The sequence below is a fragment of the Hoplias malabaricus genome, chromosome Y (assembly GCF_029633855.1).
Source record: "Hoplias malabaricus isolate fHopMal1 chromosome Y, fHopMal1.hap1, whole genome shotgun sequence".
NCBI lineage: Eukaryota > Metazoa > Chordata > Actinopteri > Characiformes > Erythrinidae > Hoplias > Hoplias malabaricus.
This window is the reverse complement of record NC_089820.1, coordinates 5,667,660-5,683,753: the sequence shown is the minus strand read 5'-3', so window position 1 is coordinate 5,683,753 and position 16,094 is coordinate 5,667,660. Positions and strand designations below refer to the sequence as shown.

Here is a 16,094-nt window from a genome sequence, read left to right as displayed (position 1 = left end):
GCTACAGATATAATCTGGCACCCAGACAACACAGCCTGCAAGTCGCTGGGTATGAGCCAGACAATGTTGCCACTTATTGGATACAAAACACAAACATTATTGTTATTAAGGGAGTTTCTGAATGAGTATTTTGAAACCCCTTTGGAAATGCCAACCAATATCCAAAGTCCCAAGAGTACAAAAACACAATAAGTGAAAAACATAAAAAAGGACAATAAAAAAGCCCTGAGAAGTCTTTGAGTTTGAGGTTCATAAACAAACCTAAAACAATCACAAACAGTGGCTCTTTTTCTTCATTTGCTTTATTTGCTTATTTATTTTTACATGTTTCTTTGAATTTTTCTTTTCAGAGAAACTCACTGCTACTTCTGTAAATGAAGCAAAGACAAGTGTTTTCTGGGCAGATAAATTAATGCTAGCTGGGGTCATTAAGTATTAAGAAATAGTATCAGATCAATCTATCCACATCTTACTAGCTGTTATTCATTCTGGGTTGTTCATTCACTCTATATCCTGTAGACCTCCAAGTCTGACGCCATGGTTATTTCGCATATAAAGATGGCGTGCTCTATTCTGGTAGGGGCTGTGAACCCACTTCAAGTGGAGGAGTTCAAATATCCCAGGGTCTTGTTCACAAGTGATGGAAAGAGTGACTGTAAGATCAACAGTAGGTTAAGTGCAGCGTCTGCAGTAATGCAGTCATTGCACCGGAGAGTAGTGGTGAAGAGGGAGCTGAGTCATAAAGCAAAATCTCAAATTACCAGTTGATTTAGGTCCCCACCTCACTTAACGGTCATGAGCTTTGGGTAATGACTGGAAGAAAGCTATGGCGGATGATGATGATGAGACCCTATAGACAACCGAAGACAGGGACGCCTCTGGGGATTTCCATTCTCACAGTGAGTCACCTCTCTGACAGTAATGTATTCTAATATTAGTAACATTAGTAATATTAGCAACTATCTAAACAAGAGCAAATTTCAAACTTTACGCTCCAGTAAAATGGTGTTAGCCCTACACCACCAACACAATACAGAATTCCATTTAGTAAGATGCTTGTTTTCATTCATACTCAACAGAGCCATCAAGGTGGTGTGAGGGATTCTGCCAAAGGAATAGAAGCAGCAGCAGCCCTGGTCTAGTTTATTGTCCTTGAGAGTTGACCACTTTTGGGATATTCTTAAGTTCTCCTACCAAACCATAACATCTTGTTTCTCAATAGCAGAGGACCAATGGTGTTGGGACGATCCCAAGAGTTGCCAACAATTCCACACATGTGCCTACTTGAAACATCGATAAACAAGACTCCCACTGTAAAAAAAAAAAATCTAAAAAACAAGAGCCTACAAAGCCCTGAAGAAATCAGTGATCTGAAAGAACAGATGTGGAGCTGAATTCTAAACAAGCTTCTTAGGCTTCATCCAGAGCCTAGAAGAGGAGAGCAGGTGGCCAGCCCAACGGCTGGTTTCCCTCTCAAGGACCCCTAAGATCAGACAGAAATCATCTCTGTCTCATCTCCATCCAATATCACAAAGGAGAAGAACACACACACACAGACCAATAGGGAGGTGGGAGGGAGAGAGGGAGAGAGGGGGAGAGAGAGAGAGAGAGAGAGAGAGAGAGGTGTAGATTTTATTCCATGCAAAGTGCTGAAGACATTGTCGCACACTGTCTGAGAGTTTTGTTTGCTTATAACAAATGAAACTTAATGGAATTGAAGTGTAGTGACTACCATTTCCTTACACTCCATGAATCACAATGAAATGCTATACATTTCCTGCATAACACTAAATCACAGTATCTAGGGCTGTGTCAATCCTTGGAAGAAAAACAAAAAACAAACAAACAAAAATATTGTTGACAAATACTGACATTTTCAAAAATTACACTCTAAGCAAAAATAGGTCTAAAATCACAGTACAAAAAAAATTTAATTGTATAACAATTCAGAAGAATTTAGTGAAGCTTTCTATTCTAGCTTAAACATTGCAACAGGTCTGGCTTCTTATTTGTATTTACCATGCCACTTTAAATCAACTTTACAAGTTGGTTAGTTAAGAAACAAATTTTCAACCTAGCTTTGTATCTGCTGAACTGTAATGTTAGTCTTATATAAACACACGTTATCTCACTTTTGAAGCATTTGAGCTATTTTTCATTTTTCCATTCAGTTTAAAATAGATATAAAATATCAAATTGACCCTGTTGTAATTCTAAAATGTTCATTCATTCATTCATTCATTCATTATCTGTAGCCGCTTATCCAGTTCGCAGTGGGTCCAGAGCCTACCTGGAATCATTGGGCGCAAGGCGGGAATACACCCTGGAAGGGGCGCCAGTCCTTCACAGGGCGACACACATATTCACTCACACACTCACACCTACGGACACTTTTGAGTCGCCAATCCACCTACCAACGTGTGTTTTTAGACTGTGGGAGGAAACCGGAGCACGCGGAGGAAACCCACGCAGAACACACCAACTCCTCACAGACAGTCACCCGGAGTGGGAACCCAGGTCACTGGAGCTGTGTGACTGCGACACTACCTGCTGCGCCACCGTGCCGTCCCTTCTAAAATATAAACAATGCTTTTCCATTTTGGCAAACAACTAACTGCACAGTCTCAAACATGTAAGTGATGCAAATGTCCTTTCACCAAGTCATATTCCTTTCATTAGTACATTTTAGTATATTGGACAGTGATTGGGTTTGATCTCTTTGTCATGTACAAAATGCCAAACTTCCGGAAATCACCTTTATCCACATCTAAAGTGCAAGGCTGTGTATTCAAGATAGTAAAAATTGGCACATTTGATACCACAATATTAATTCTGGTCAGATTCTGGTCTGATCTCTGTTCTACAGATAAAACAGTTGTAAAACCCCACTGCCAATTCCAGACTTGGTCCAACTGCAGTTCCAGCTGGAAATTCATGTTCTATTGCCCCAATGCAGCTCTTACCTGAATTCAGCCGTGAGGAGATTAAAGCCATTGTACAGGTGTCCCTCAGATGCTACCTTGCGCAGATAAGAAAAGCTGTCCAAACCATCGGTCAGGAAATTTGAAACCAAAAACCCTGAAAATAAATATATAAACATGCTCTAACAGCAACAGCAAAAACCCTACAGGGAATGGGCAACATGGTTAAAAATGTGCAAATGTTACAGTTTATTTTTCAAATATTTCAAAAGCACAAAATTTACTGAGCTATTTTCAATTTCCATATCTTCCTATGATTCTCATTACGTATCCAACCCCTATCAATGTATGTCATAAACTCCCTTTGTAATAATTTTGGACAGTTTGTATAAACTCTACAAAGAAACACTGACCAACAGAATGGGGCACTCTGGAGCAGTAGCAAATGACCCTACTGGCCAGAACAACAGCATCAACAATAATAATAATATTAATAATTACAAAATAAAATAATAATGAAAATATATTAAACAACAAGCCATTAATAAATAACTAACCAACTGCAATGTACACAATGTTGCTTCTTCCAAACGGAGTAGATCAATTAAAGAAGAGAACATTTCTGCATGGCAATGTTATGAGGACTCTGATGAAAATTTCATCATTTTGATAAAAAAACAATAAAACTACATCAATAAAATAAGTGAGCAACACTCACAAACACTCGCACTGGATAAGCAATTTCATTAAAACAAATGCCCACTAAAGGTCAGAATTTGAGCGTGTTCCCCAATGTTCTTGGCCTAAACTTACATTTTCTTTAATTATTATCACATTCAAACAAGTGAGCAGTGTGTATCTGACTGCATTCAGCCACAAAAAGCATAAGCAAACACAGGCATCAGTGTTGGAAGTTGGTGCTCTCTAGCTCATTCTAATTCTCTGCCTGACAATTGGCATTAAACATAGGGACCTTATAGGCTTATATTCTGCTGCTCCAGTGTATCCTATTCTGTTGAACACTGATGTTCTATAGAGATGATACATGCACAATGAAACCTGAATGCAGCTTATTCAGTAATTATAAGGAGTGTCTGGACATATACAGTATCCCTGGAAATCCCATATCCCATATGTTTAGGCCCTACAAATGTCAGTTAACAAGGGGCAGCCTTAAAGGAAGCAAACAGATGTTCAGCTGGCCGCAAAGCATCCGAAACATGGGAGAATGCAATGCGCACATCTGCAGCAAACAGCTGGCATGAGATATGGCGTGCAGGATTGTTCATATACATTGAGGAGAATCAAAGGAAATAAAAAAATAAAAACATCACCCAGGAAGCTTTGACAATGTAGTGCTTCCAGGTTTTAGTCAGTGTAGAAATTAGAAAATTGTTTTAAACCTATTTCTTCTACACTGAAAGAGTCAACGTAATGTGTAAGTTAAAGTGGACACATAATATATATGAGGGAAAAAAAGAGTGCTGATAAAATATTAAAATATGAAGAAAACAAGAACTAATAAACAAAATGGCTAAAAACCAAAGCTTCTGCTCCTCGCTCCACACTCCTGGGCTCTTGCACTGAACTGAGCTGTGGGCTAAAACCTGTCAATCTGAACAGGACTGTTTAGACCAGGGGAGAACGGTGCTGTGTTCTTTATTTCTTGTGGTATTTTGACCAAAGCATGTCACAGACGTTTAGGACCCTAGTGAACTGTGTCGGCTTCTGAAAAAGTGGTAGGATATATGTCCCCTTTAAAGATTCAAAGGGTCATTTAACGGTTGGCCAAATAATTTTTTATGATTTACCATTAGCTCAGTGCAAGCATTTAACTACAGTACCATTAGGGAAGTAGTAGATTACAGTGTTTCTTTGCTTATGTTTATTATTATCTTTTTTTTTTCCAGAGGAAAACCTCCAACATGTTGCACAATCCTTCATCAAAAGCCTTCATCTGAGGAAGAAGCTCAGGAACAAGCAATTTCAGAGATATGTGGTAGTTTCTCAGGCAACACACAGACATGTCAGATTTTCACCTGAGCTAAGCTGTGAGTGGGCTGTTTGATTAAATGACAGTAATAAGAGAAGCTTACCTCTCCCCTGGGCATCCGGGTTCGTTTTACCCTCCAGGTAATTGGTTAGTGCGGCCAGTTTACCGCGCTTCGTGATCCCAAGCCAGGAGCCACCTTCCTTCCCCTCCTCCAGATCCAGACCTGAGGAAACACAATTAAGTACGTTATACATTCATTTATCTTTAGAAGCAGAATACAACTGACTTCTAAGACTGAACTTTGTATAAATTGTAGGACAATATCCCCTAAGTTTCCAAAAAAATGAGAGCAATAACAGAGGCAAACATAAAATCACCAAACAATTATCATATTTGGTTAATAATAATTAGAAACTGTAGTCTATTTGTTTGCTCAGATTCACAGTCATGGCCAGGACCCCCACAGAGCAGGCATGATTTGGGTGGTGGATCACTCTTAGAGTAGCTGTGACACTGACGTTCTGATCAGTCTGCTCAGTCTTGAGGCTCTCATCCAATATCTAAATGTACCAGTTAATAAAAACTTCATTATGTTAAACCAAGTGTGGTATTGATTTAACAAATCCATATGATCAAGGAGAATATCTAAAAACAAACATTTTTCAGCTTAAGCACTTTTTTTCCAGTTTAAGCACTTCCTTTTATCATCCAAATGGACAAGAAGATACAGCCCCTTATCTGCCCTGATTTTCACACTGTCACCCAGAGTCTCCCCAGAATCCCTGGACCTGGCATCTGCCTCTACATTCATCAACATTCCACCCCCTCTTCCTCCTCGACCATGCAAGAACTTCTTTTTCAGCACCACACTTCATTTCTGCCGCTTCACATAAAAGCAGTCATCAATTAAAGCACCACATTGTCCACTGACCCTCAGATTACAGGCAGCAACAAGCTACAAGACACCCTGGATCTCACTAACAACAAGAGGCAGTGACTGATTCCTGCACACTGCCTCCAGTTGCGGATCAAACAACGCATCATCAGTCAATTACAAGCTGTTTACTGCCAGAGTTCGGCTAGGGGCACCTTGGGAACAAGCAATTAAGGTGAACGTTTGCGACTGCAATCATATTTTTTGGTTTAATCGGGTTGCTGTAGATATCACATTTATCATCTTGCAGTGGCCTGGAAAGGTGCAGCAGAGAACGGGAAATGTTTTTTTGTTCTAAACAGGAAGCTTTAAGATACGTGGATGTAGCTGAGCATTAAAGTGTGGGGACATGGGACCCAGAGTGGAGCAAAAAACGTTGGCCCTATAGCCTGAGAGTCCAATCACTTGTGATGTCACAGCCATTGAGGACCTAGAGTCCATGAGTGCAAAACTGTGCTCACTCTCTCAGGGTGCACAGAATTGTCTTCTCACTCCCTCATAACTCAGCACAGTGCTGGCCTACATGGGCATCTGTGAGCTAATAAAAGCAAACTGGCAATTGTGCATTTCCATTGCATGGTACCCACTCTACTCGACTAGGCTATACAATATGCTTTTTTTGATTTTACATTTCTGACTTATGTAGAGATTTCCCATTCTGTATAAGACCCCAGCCTGTGTCTTTCTTTGTGTTTTATTCACTATATATTCCTTGATCTCTTTCTGTCCCTGTTTTTACATAAAGTCCAGTATCTATATCTGGTCACCTCGGCCTTAACTCGTGTTGAGCTTTCGGCTTGTACCCGTCTCCATCTTGTTTAGTCTCTGTCTCAGTTTAGTTTTAACTATATCTCTGATAAGTTCCTTGTCCTGTTATAAATATCAGTATTTATGAGTAGTGCCATATTGTATCGTTGGCAATAATATTGCAAAAAAAAATGTTTACGTAATGATGTCATGCATTTACATGTAATACGGCGTACATTTGTTACATGTATAATTTAGACACAGAGACACGTACAGTGGAAATTTGCTCTGTGTTCAAAATTTTACTCAAAATATGAGTGACTTCAGTCATGTGGTGGTGGTTTGGAAATAAAATATCAATATTATAAATATTTTTTATACAATGTCAGAATCTTGATGAGTTACAGTTGTTTACAAAATAAGCAAATGTTTATACATTTTTTGTTTCTTCTGAATGTTTAAAATTGTTAAATTTGCACTAAAATAAAATGTATTTAAATATAATTGAAATAAGAAATTAAATATATCATTGCCTGTATATTTATATTCCTGATATTAGTAGTCCTTGTTTTCTGTTTTCCTTGTTCCATACAATTTAATACATTGCACCTTGCATTTATATCTGCTTCCGTTTCTTGTTTGATAGTCAGCAAAGTTACAAAATTCAACTCAGCCTATAAGTTTAACGTACACTATGAGCTAAATTTTAGTTTGTTCTCCAAAAAGAATCTCTTTCTGAAGATAAACCACTTTCCTTTAAATATTTGTGACACAAAGATCACAGATTTTGCCATGCACTCATGTAAATAGTCTACTCTATCTTTAGTTATTTTTGTGCCGGTTTTCAGTGTTTCAGTGTTTAGGAGTCTTTGCTTGAAAATTTTCAAAAAACAAACAAAAAAAATGTCCCTAAAAATAGACAGGCACATTTTAGACACATTTAGGCACCATGCCCTAATTCCAACATCAGTCTTCCAACAGAAGCTGTGTCTGTTTATCACTGTGCTTTTCCAACAGAAAGCCTCAGTCTTAATTGAGCGAACATAACAAATGCAGATAACTGAAGCCATCAGCTCTTTCCAAATGAAGTCTGTTGACATGGAAACCAATGATCCCTCAGCAGAACAGAGGGTAAACATGTACCCGATGAAACTGGATGGAAAAATATCATCTTTGACTTCCAAATCTGCAGGTGCAGAGTCACTTAAAGTAACGCAATGTTCCATTACAGCAATTTTAAAGACGCTGAGAGCAGATTCTAGTGTTTTAAAGGTTAGTAATTAAAGTGAAAAGGTTTCTAAACAAGTATAGATTCAGTGCCATACTAATCAAAGTTAAAAAAACAGGTTTTTCATAGTTTTCACCATGTTTTATAGATTTTTAAAATAGAGGTGACAAACTGTGAATTAACACAAGTCAGTACACAAATGATTTTTCTTGAGCGCTGGTGCATCTCTGTACACTCTGTACAGTTGCAGGCCTGCTTAATTAACAGTGCATTCAACTTTTATTTCATATTATGTTTAAGGATTGAAACCAATGAATAATCTGTTAAATATAACTAAATGAAATGCATGCTCTCAGCATAAGCATTATTTTATAAAGGATTTTGGCAGATTGTAATGGAGTAAATTTAGTGAGTAAACCTTTCCAAGGTTAGATGAGCCAAAAAAGAAATAAGGGATTACGTATATTCTGAACAGAAACAGTATTTGTATGGGAGTATGTTTTAGAGAGCAGACAGGTAGTACAATTCTTAGCAATAACAAAGTCTTCTTACCACTGAGTATTTCCTTGTTGCTGCCCCAGAATTCTGCAGCTTTGGATGGCCTGTTGTAGAGCTCATCTCGATTGGCAGCCAAAATGAGCCTGTAGAAAAATAGAAGAAGAAGTTGTCAATTTTACCGAATTATATTATTATTCGGGGACCAGTAGTTTATTAATAGAAAAGGTAGTAACCTGAAGATTGTTGGGTTAAATCCCAGAAATGACTGGGCTCCAGTATGCTGCCTTAACAGAAGGGGGAAAAAGATTGCAACTTTTCCTGAAAGGCTCCATAATGGTGGAGAAGTGGTAGCAGTGGTGACCGGTAGTAGTTTTGGGTTTAAATCCCAGGACTGACTGGGCTCCTTGCTTAAAAAGATTAGAAATACTGTGAATGACTAGGAAATTGCAGGACCGTTTTCCCTAGCAACATCAATTACAATAGCTACGAGAGATAAGCTTTTTCCCAGGGAGTATTTCTGGGTTTAAATCCCAGAACTGACTGGGATCTGCTGTGTTGCATAATTAGGGATAATCCCTTATAGGGTCAAGTAAGAAAGGAGGTAGAAGAAGTGAACAAGTATTCAGTAGTTTATAGATTCAAATCCCAGGCTCCACTGTGATACATTCCCAGTGACAAAATCCCCTAACATTATTGGACTGATAAACCCCACTGTTTCAAAACAGAAAGACCTGATTGGGATGCAAGGGGCATGCTGTGCAATGGAACGCATTAATGGCAGGCTTGTGTAATAAACTAATAGCACAGGCCAAAATTGTGGTTCTAATTAGTTCTGATTAATTATGGAAGCTTGCTGTGATACGGCATTGGCCGAATAAAATGAGTTCCTGTGTTATTCAATAATCACGGATTTTAGTTTCAGTGGGCGATGTATGCAGCTGTTGGCCTGTTCTCCAAAGCAACTGAGGTGTGTGAGTGTGTGCGTTTCACCCTTGGACCCCAGGAGAGTGATTGCTGTTTTGTAGCACATCTGTAGAATGAGACACGGCTGGAGTTTCATGAATGAACGAACACACAAACAACTTTCAGAAACAAATCTAAACACACCATTTTTTCTGCTAACTTTAGACAATCTTTACTAGGGCACATATGGTGTTACTGTATATGAAAGTGAGGTTCATAAAGACTTGCTATGACATGTTTTGAAATATGGCGGAACTCCGGTGACCTCCACAAAGCCTTGAATTCACACTAATCTTCACTGCAGCAAGTGACTGACTGGCACAGCTTTAATAGAGTTTCACCAGACACTGGTTTTGGACAAGGATTGGTTCACAGTCACTGTCCATTTCATCTCAGTGGTACTGAGATTACCTCTCCCCCACTTCCCAATGTATACGTAAATGTATAAGACCCATCTAAAATACAATGGACTGGTACCAACCACAGACTGGAATAGGAACAGACTGGATACAAAATAGGATAAAAAGAGAAAAAAGAAAATAAATGATACAAAAAACGAGAGTCAGGTGAGAGAGAGAGAAAGGAGAAAAAGAGGCGATGAAGAGAAATAGAACGGCATCAAAGACAAAGGCATCAAATAGAATAAAAAAAAAAGAGACACACGGTTAGAAACAGCAAGAGAGAGAGTGCAAGAGTGGGTGTAAGAGAAAGTGTGTACAAAAGCGGGGACAGAGGAATGGGAGAGAGTTCTCAATGACAATTAGAAAGAAATAGTGTAAAACAGAATGTAAATGTGTGAAAGACTGGAAAGGAAAAAAATGTGGCAGAAAATAAAAAGGAAACGGAACAAACACGATTATTAGAAAGGAAATTCGAAGAAAAAGAGAAAGTGAGAAAGAGAAGAGATACTAATGAATCTATGTGCCATGTAGAGTGGAGGTTTGTTCTCACATCCTCATTAGAATAAGCAGTGTGTAATGCCCCTCAATTGATTAGCGATTGTAGAGACAATGGGCAGGAACTGCTGTATCACTCACAGCTTTCTGCTTCTATTAGCCTCCAACAATACAACAGCAATTACCAAGATATCGTTGTCATTTTGCTATTTATTTTCTGCCACGCAATTAATTTATCCATGTGCTCTTTCATAGCTACTGTTGTTAGGTTAGACAAGCTTCACAATATCTTAGCCAAAAAAAACCATGCAGCACAAAGCGACAGTGCACCACCGTTTTTAAACTGAAATAACTTTATAATATTTTGAATGATATCAGCAAATTTACAAACTTACACTAGAGAGATTTGATATCATCTTTCCTTCTGAAAACTCTGGGATGGTCTATATCACATGTATAGAGTCATCTGTTTTGTCTCTCCATTTCATCACATTACATTTACATGTTTATTTTAATGACTCATCACATGCACACTCAGTCATGGTTAGGAATTGCACCACAAGGGAGGCCATTCCTTGCAAACTAATATTTAAGGTTTGACTTTAATATTAATATTAAGGTAAAAATATTATATATTGCTCCTTTAATGAAATGTCTGTTACAAGCTTTGTTCAAAATACCACAAGGATCAAACATCTTCCCCTGTCTGAACAGCCCTTTCTTAAAATAACTAGTTTCTGCACCTGTTCCTTTCAACAACATTGAGTCACTGTGCATCCCAACACAAGTGTACAGTATTGAAAAGTGAGTGAGCAGAATTCTACAATTTTGAAAATTTCAGCACTTGTTATCAGAAGCAGAGCAGCCAATAAAACCTGGACTAGGTGGTATAATTTGGCTTTGTGGGTTGGTAGTAGCGCTAGGTACACAAATAAATGCCATTTTAATAGATTTTTTTAACCTTAAAAGGTATCATTCATGATTATAATTAGAAAAGTTTTTTTTTAAATTTATAATATGTTTCCTCACCATTTTCCTGATTTACAGTCTGTTTGCATGCTTGAAACTGGTCTAATGTGTTTACAACCACCAGAGTCTTTAAACAGGTAAAAAAATATCAAACTGTCTTTGTCCAGTATGCTAGGCTTACTCTCTCTCCGCTCATGGTAGATCAAAAGTATCTGGAGTTTTTTAGGCAATGGAGAGAACAACAAACATTGAAAAGCATGAACCAAGATGGGGATATTGCGCTATTCCTGCTCCACATGTGGGTAATATTGACTTATTTTTGATGTTTTGGATCACTTAAGATAGAATGTCTCCAAATTCCAAAGACGGCTAACTGCATTAACTAAAGTGCTTTAAAACTAAACTTGGGTTACAAATAAGTTTCTGTGGTAATTCAAATAGTGAATAAAAACTCACAAGTTCAGTTTCATCCATGTACAAACAAAAGTCATTTGCCTCACCGCAAACCTACTGTTTCACCTTAAAAGACGCAGAGCTTCTGAACGTAAACAAAACAAAGAGCGCTTTCCCACAGTCGTAGACCTCTCCTTTAATATGTGTTCTTTTATAATTTGCCCAATCTACCAAAGATCTTAAACATGTATATTATTCATACTTTTTTATTCAAATTGTTTCATTCAGTATGTCTTTCATTTTTTATTTCAATAAAACCTTCATCATTTTTACATTTGTGTATTTTTTGGAGTGAAATTTGTAATATTCATAAGTTATCATTAAGATGTTTTATTGCATTTTATAAAAGTTAGTTTGCATGCAGACGTGATGATTTAGGCATGCTCTACGCAGAATGGCAATTAATGGGGTGCAAGCTTTTACTACTTTTACATTCTTTGGCCTTGTAGCCTAACTTCACACATCAAACTTCATTAATGAAGTTAATTTAGGGAAAGGGGTGTAAATATGTTTAAATCATCATTTTAATCTAAGAAGCTGAAAGCATATTGTAAAACCCACAGGTGGCCACAAAGGGCTAAAAACACATCTATACTTAGATGCATTTAAATAAACTGTTGCATTTTTGGATTTTGTGAGATGACTGAGATAATACCTAGCTCCTAGCTCCTAGCTTGGTTTTATTTATACAGGCTTGAAATCATAGCAGATCTAAGCTGGACCACCCTCTTCTAAAGCCCTATCATTCTTTGGGGCATTCAGGCACCTAGCCCAATTAAGCTCACTTGCCAAGGATTATTATTTTTTTCTTCTTCAAATGTAAATAAACTCCTTTGAGAAAATCAGGGTCAACCACAATGTGCTAGGGCTAATGGTACAGAACTGTTTCTGATCATGTGAGGCTAGTATCCCCATGTGTAAACAGAAAGCAGAGCTAATGAGTCAACATTAGAAAGGTTTCACTGGGTCATATACCAGTGGGAACCAGTGCTAACTCATGATTAGCTTGGGCTTTTATTTCTAAATCCTTGCTAAGACCTTTTGAGTGTAGCATCTTCTAGGCTTTCTTGGAATGGGATTTTCTCCAAAACCTAGAATTAGCTCTCTTGTCTCATGATTGGTTAGACCCAAATGTGCACAAACCTAATGAATTTTGCTTTGGTTAACAGTTAGCTCCTCTTCTGTGGAATTTGATTTGTGCCTTAAAGAATCAAACATTCATTCATTCATTGTCTGTAACTGCTTATCCAATTCAGAGTCATAGTGGGGCTGGAACCTACCCAGAATCACTGGGTGCAAGGCGGAAACACACCCTGGAGGGGGTGCCAATCCTTCACAGGGCAACACACACTCACACATTCACTCACACACACTTTTGAGTCATCAATCCACCTACCAACGTGTTTTTGGACTGTGGGAAGAAACCGGAGCACCCGGAGGAAACCCACACTGACACAGGGAGAACACAACAAACTCCTCACAGACAGTCACCCGGAGCGGGACTTGAACCCTCAACCTCCAGGTCCCTGGAGCTGTGTGACTGCGACACTACCTGCTGCTTCACCGTGCTGCCCAAGCTTCAAACAGAAAAACGTAATTTTATATGTAAACTTATAACTGGCAAACTAATTAGCAAGCCCTAACATTTGTGCTCCCTGAGTATTTTTGTGAACACACTGAGTTTTGCATGCACCCATCTTGTGTTGTATTGTGTGTATGCGCTTTGAGACTTTTGTGCACTCCCTGTGTTGTGTGCACTTCTTTTATTTTGCTGAATTCCCTGTGTTGTTTTGTGTGCTCTAATCGTTTGCATGCACTCCCTGTTTTAGTTTGAGTTATTCTGTGTACTCCCTGAGTTTAGTGTGCGCTCCCTGAGATTTAAACAGCTCAATTACCTGCAAATTGTGTTTATTTACAGCTAAAGATATCAATGTAGATATGTTTAGGCAATTTCTTGGTCTAACACAAGTCATGACAACTTTTACTGAGGACCACAAACCTGTTTATCTATCGTTAACAGACACCAGTATGAGGTAAATACACAGAGATTAGTGTTTATTTCTCTTTATTTGTAAAATGCTGTTTATAGGAGAGCGCTGTTCCTGTTGTGGTAACAATAGTAGTTAGTCTTTCCCTTTTCCACAATCACTGACAGAAAATAATGATCAAAGTATATTTTGAAGATCAGAGTTCACTCTGTGTTTTGACAACTGTTGTATTTGCATTTTTTGTTACATAAATTCTGTGGAGGAGAACATGCTGGAGAAAAGAAACAGAACAAACAAGAAGCTGCACAGAGAGAGGGATGCTCCTGTTTCTTTAATGAACGCTAACAATTTCAGTTCAGTTAAACTACTTCAAAGTCCACTGCCATCACTGCATTTTATGAGGCAAAGCTAAATGAATGAGTATGTCTTATTATTATAAACAGGCATAGAAGGTCATAGTTATCATAACAGTAAATGTAGTGGGATACACTTGCTTTTCAAACAAAATGGGCTGTATCTGTTTAAAATACTGGAAGAGGAAAAAAATGTATTCAGTATCAGGTCTATCACTCAGCAACGTGTGTACACATACATGGTATTCTGATACACATATCACGGCGCTTCGGGCACTGAGCAACATCCAGGGCACTGAGCTGTCGCTCAAAAAGTCATGAGCCAATGGGAATGCAATCTGAAAATTAAAAAAACACCCACATGAGAGATTTGTGCCAGGACTTCTCACAAGAACTCAGGAAGCAGAAGGAAAAACTCAGGGAATACAAATGGGTGAGTTTGGTGTGTTCTCCCTGGATGGGTTTCCTCGATGTGCTTTACTTTTCTTCCACAGTCCAAAAACCCATGTTGGCTGCGCATAACAGCCCATAGGTGTGAGTGACTGGGTGACGACCAGTGATGGACTACCTCCCTGTCCAGGGTGTGTTCCAACATTGCTCCTAATTATTCTAGGTAGGCTCTGGACGCACCGCGGCCGTGAACAGGATGAAGCAGTTACAGAAAATAAATGAATTAAATTAAGTCCACTATAAAAGTAAATTTAATATTATCACAAGTATAATGATTAATCTTAGGGACTTTATAGTGGGGTAAAATATGTTTAATATTAGCTTACTGCATTTTAAAACAAGCAATATAAAATATGATAAACTATTTTCAATTAATAATGTAATATCATTAAAGATAATCACAACAACCCTTTCACTGAGAAAATTGTAGCTTGAATTTTAGGTCGTTGCTGCCAAGCATGGAGCTCCATCACTCCAGAGAACGTCCATTATGGGAAGCTTTATACGCTGCTTTTCAGTATTTGGCAATGGACATGGTGCCCTTAAGCTCATGTACAGTTGCTCCAGAGCATCCCATTCTTTAGACAATGGTTTGCTATGGTCATAATATGAGCCAGTATTGGAAATCACTAAAGGTAAATGTTGTCTACCTTTGGCCAAACTGTGTATATGAACAGATTGTACAGCATTTCAGGAGCTGGAAAGGAAGATCCCTGGCTAAAACATTGTTGATTAGATGATACGCTCCTTGGAGTGTCATCTAATGCAGTAGGGAACCATGACTAACTTGATGTAGGCTCGACTCTGATGCAATTACAACCTGTGGGACCACAACAGTGATTGATAAAGATCGTTACAACCTAATAAAGCTTATTATAGTCCAACATTGTTAGAACAGTTCATAACTGTAATGCTAGCTTCCAATAACCACACACAACCTTCCTGGTGTTATCCCCAGCTACCAGCCCAAGCAAGGCACTCCCATTGCCTGAAAGTTTCTCAATTCCACATTCCACCCATTGGCAAATCACCAGTAACACTGACATAAACGGCATTTTTCAACACATTCATGAATTTCCTGGACTAGTACGACTTTGGGGCAGTGAAACTGAGCTTAATGGCTTTATAGAACACAGTTCCACCACTCTACAGTCCAGTGCTGGGGTTTTCATTCTCCTCTTGCTGATACTTAGCCTTGAGCATGGATATCTTTAGCTCCTGTGGCTGGCGCAGTGTGTCCCTTATCAAAAGGCGCATCTGATTGACTTCTGTGTCTGTGCTGTTGCTGGGTGTACTACAGTTCTAGACATGAGTGTGTTCTAGGCATTTCATCCCAACTGCTCTAATTATGGTCAGCAAATGCAAAAAGCAGTATTTTCCTGCAAACTGATGCTCTCACGGTGGCTCAGATCTGTGAGTGAGGTCAAACTGGGTACTCTATAGCACTCTCAGCTCTATTTTGTCCCATCAAACCATGGTATACGTTCATTAATATTCAACGCAGCGTGTCCTCAAATCCTCTGTAATTAGGATCTCTAGAAATGAGGCAATGCTTTAATGAAGCGACCTGGGCCCACACTAACCAAGTAAAGCTATTTTTGCTCAATAAATGCATAAATAGCTCAAGTTCAAAGACATTTTAACACAAGCAACATCTGCTGTTGTCAACAGTGAGATATCCATCAACGTTCTGCCCAAATT

General features: G+C 38.6%; 1 protein-coding gene across 7 annotated transcripts in view; it reads right to left on the bottom strand.

The window, feature by feature from the left end:
* The window catches only part of LOC136678068 (transport and Golgi organization protein 2 homolog), a 39,786-nt gene that overhangs the window by 14,068 nt on the left and 9,624 nt on the right, over positions 1–16,094 (bottom strand). For all 7 annotated transcript variants that reach the window (XM_066655883.1, XM_066655881.1, XM_066655885.1 and 4 more), the window contains exons 3-5: positions 8,376–8,464; positions 5,018–5,137; positions 2,964–3,078 (exon numbers count right to left, since the gene is read on the bottom strand). In XM_066655883.1, the coding sequence (XP_066511980.1) occupies positions 2,964–3,078; positions 5,018–5,137; positions 8,376–8,464 (324 nt within the window). The remainder of the gene's footprint in view (positions 1–2,963; positions 3,079–5,017; positions 5,138–8,375; positions 8,465–16,094) is intronic.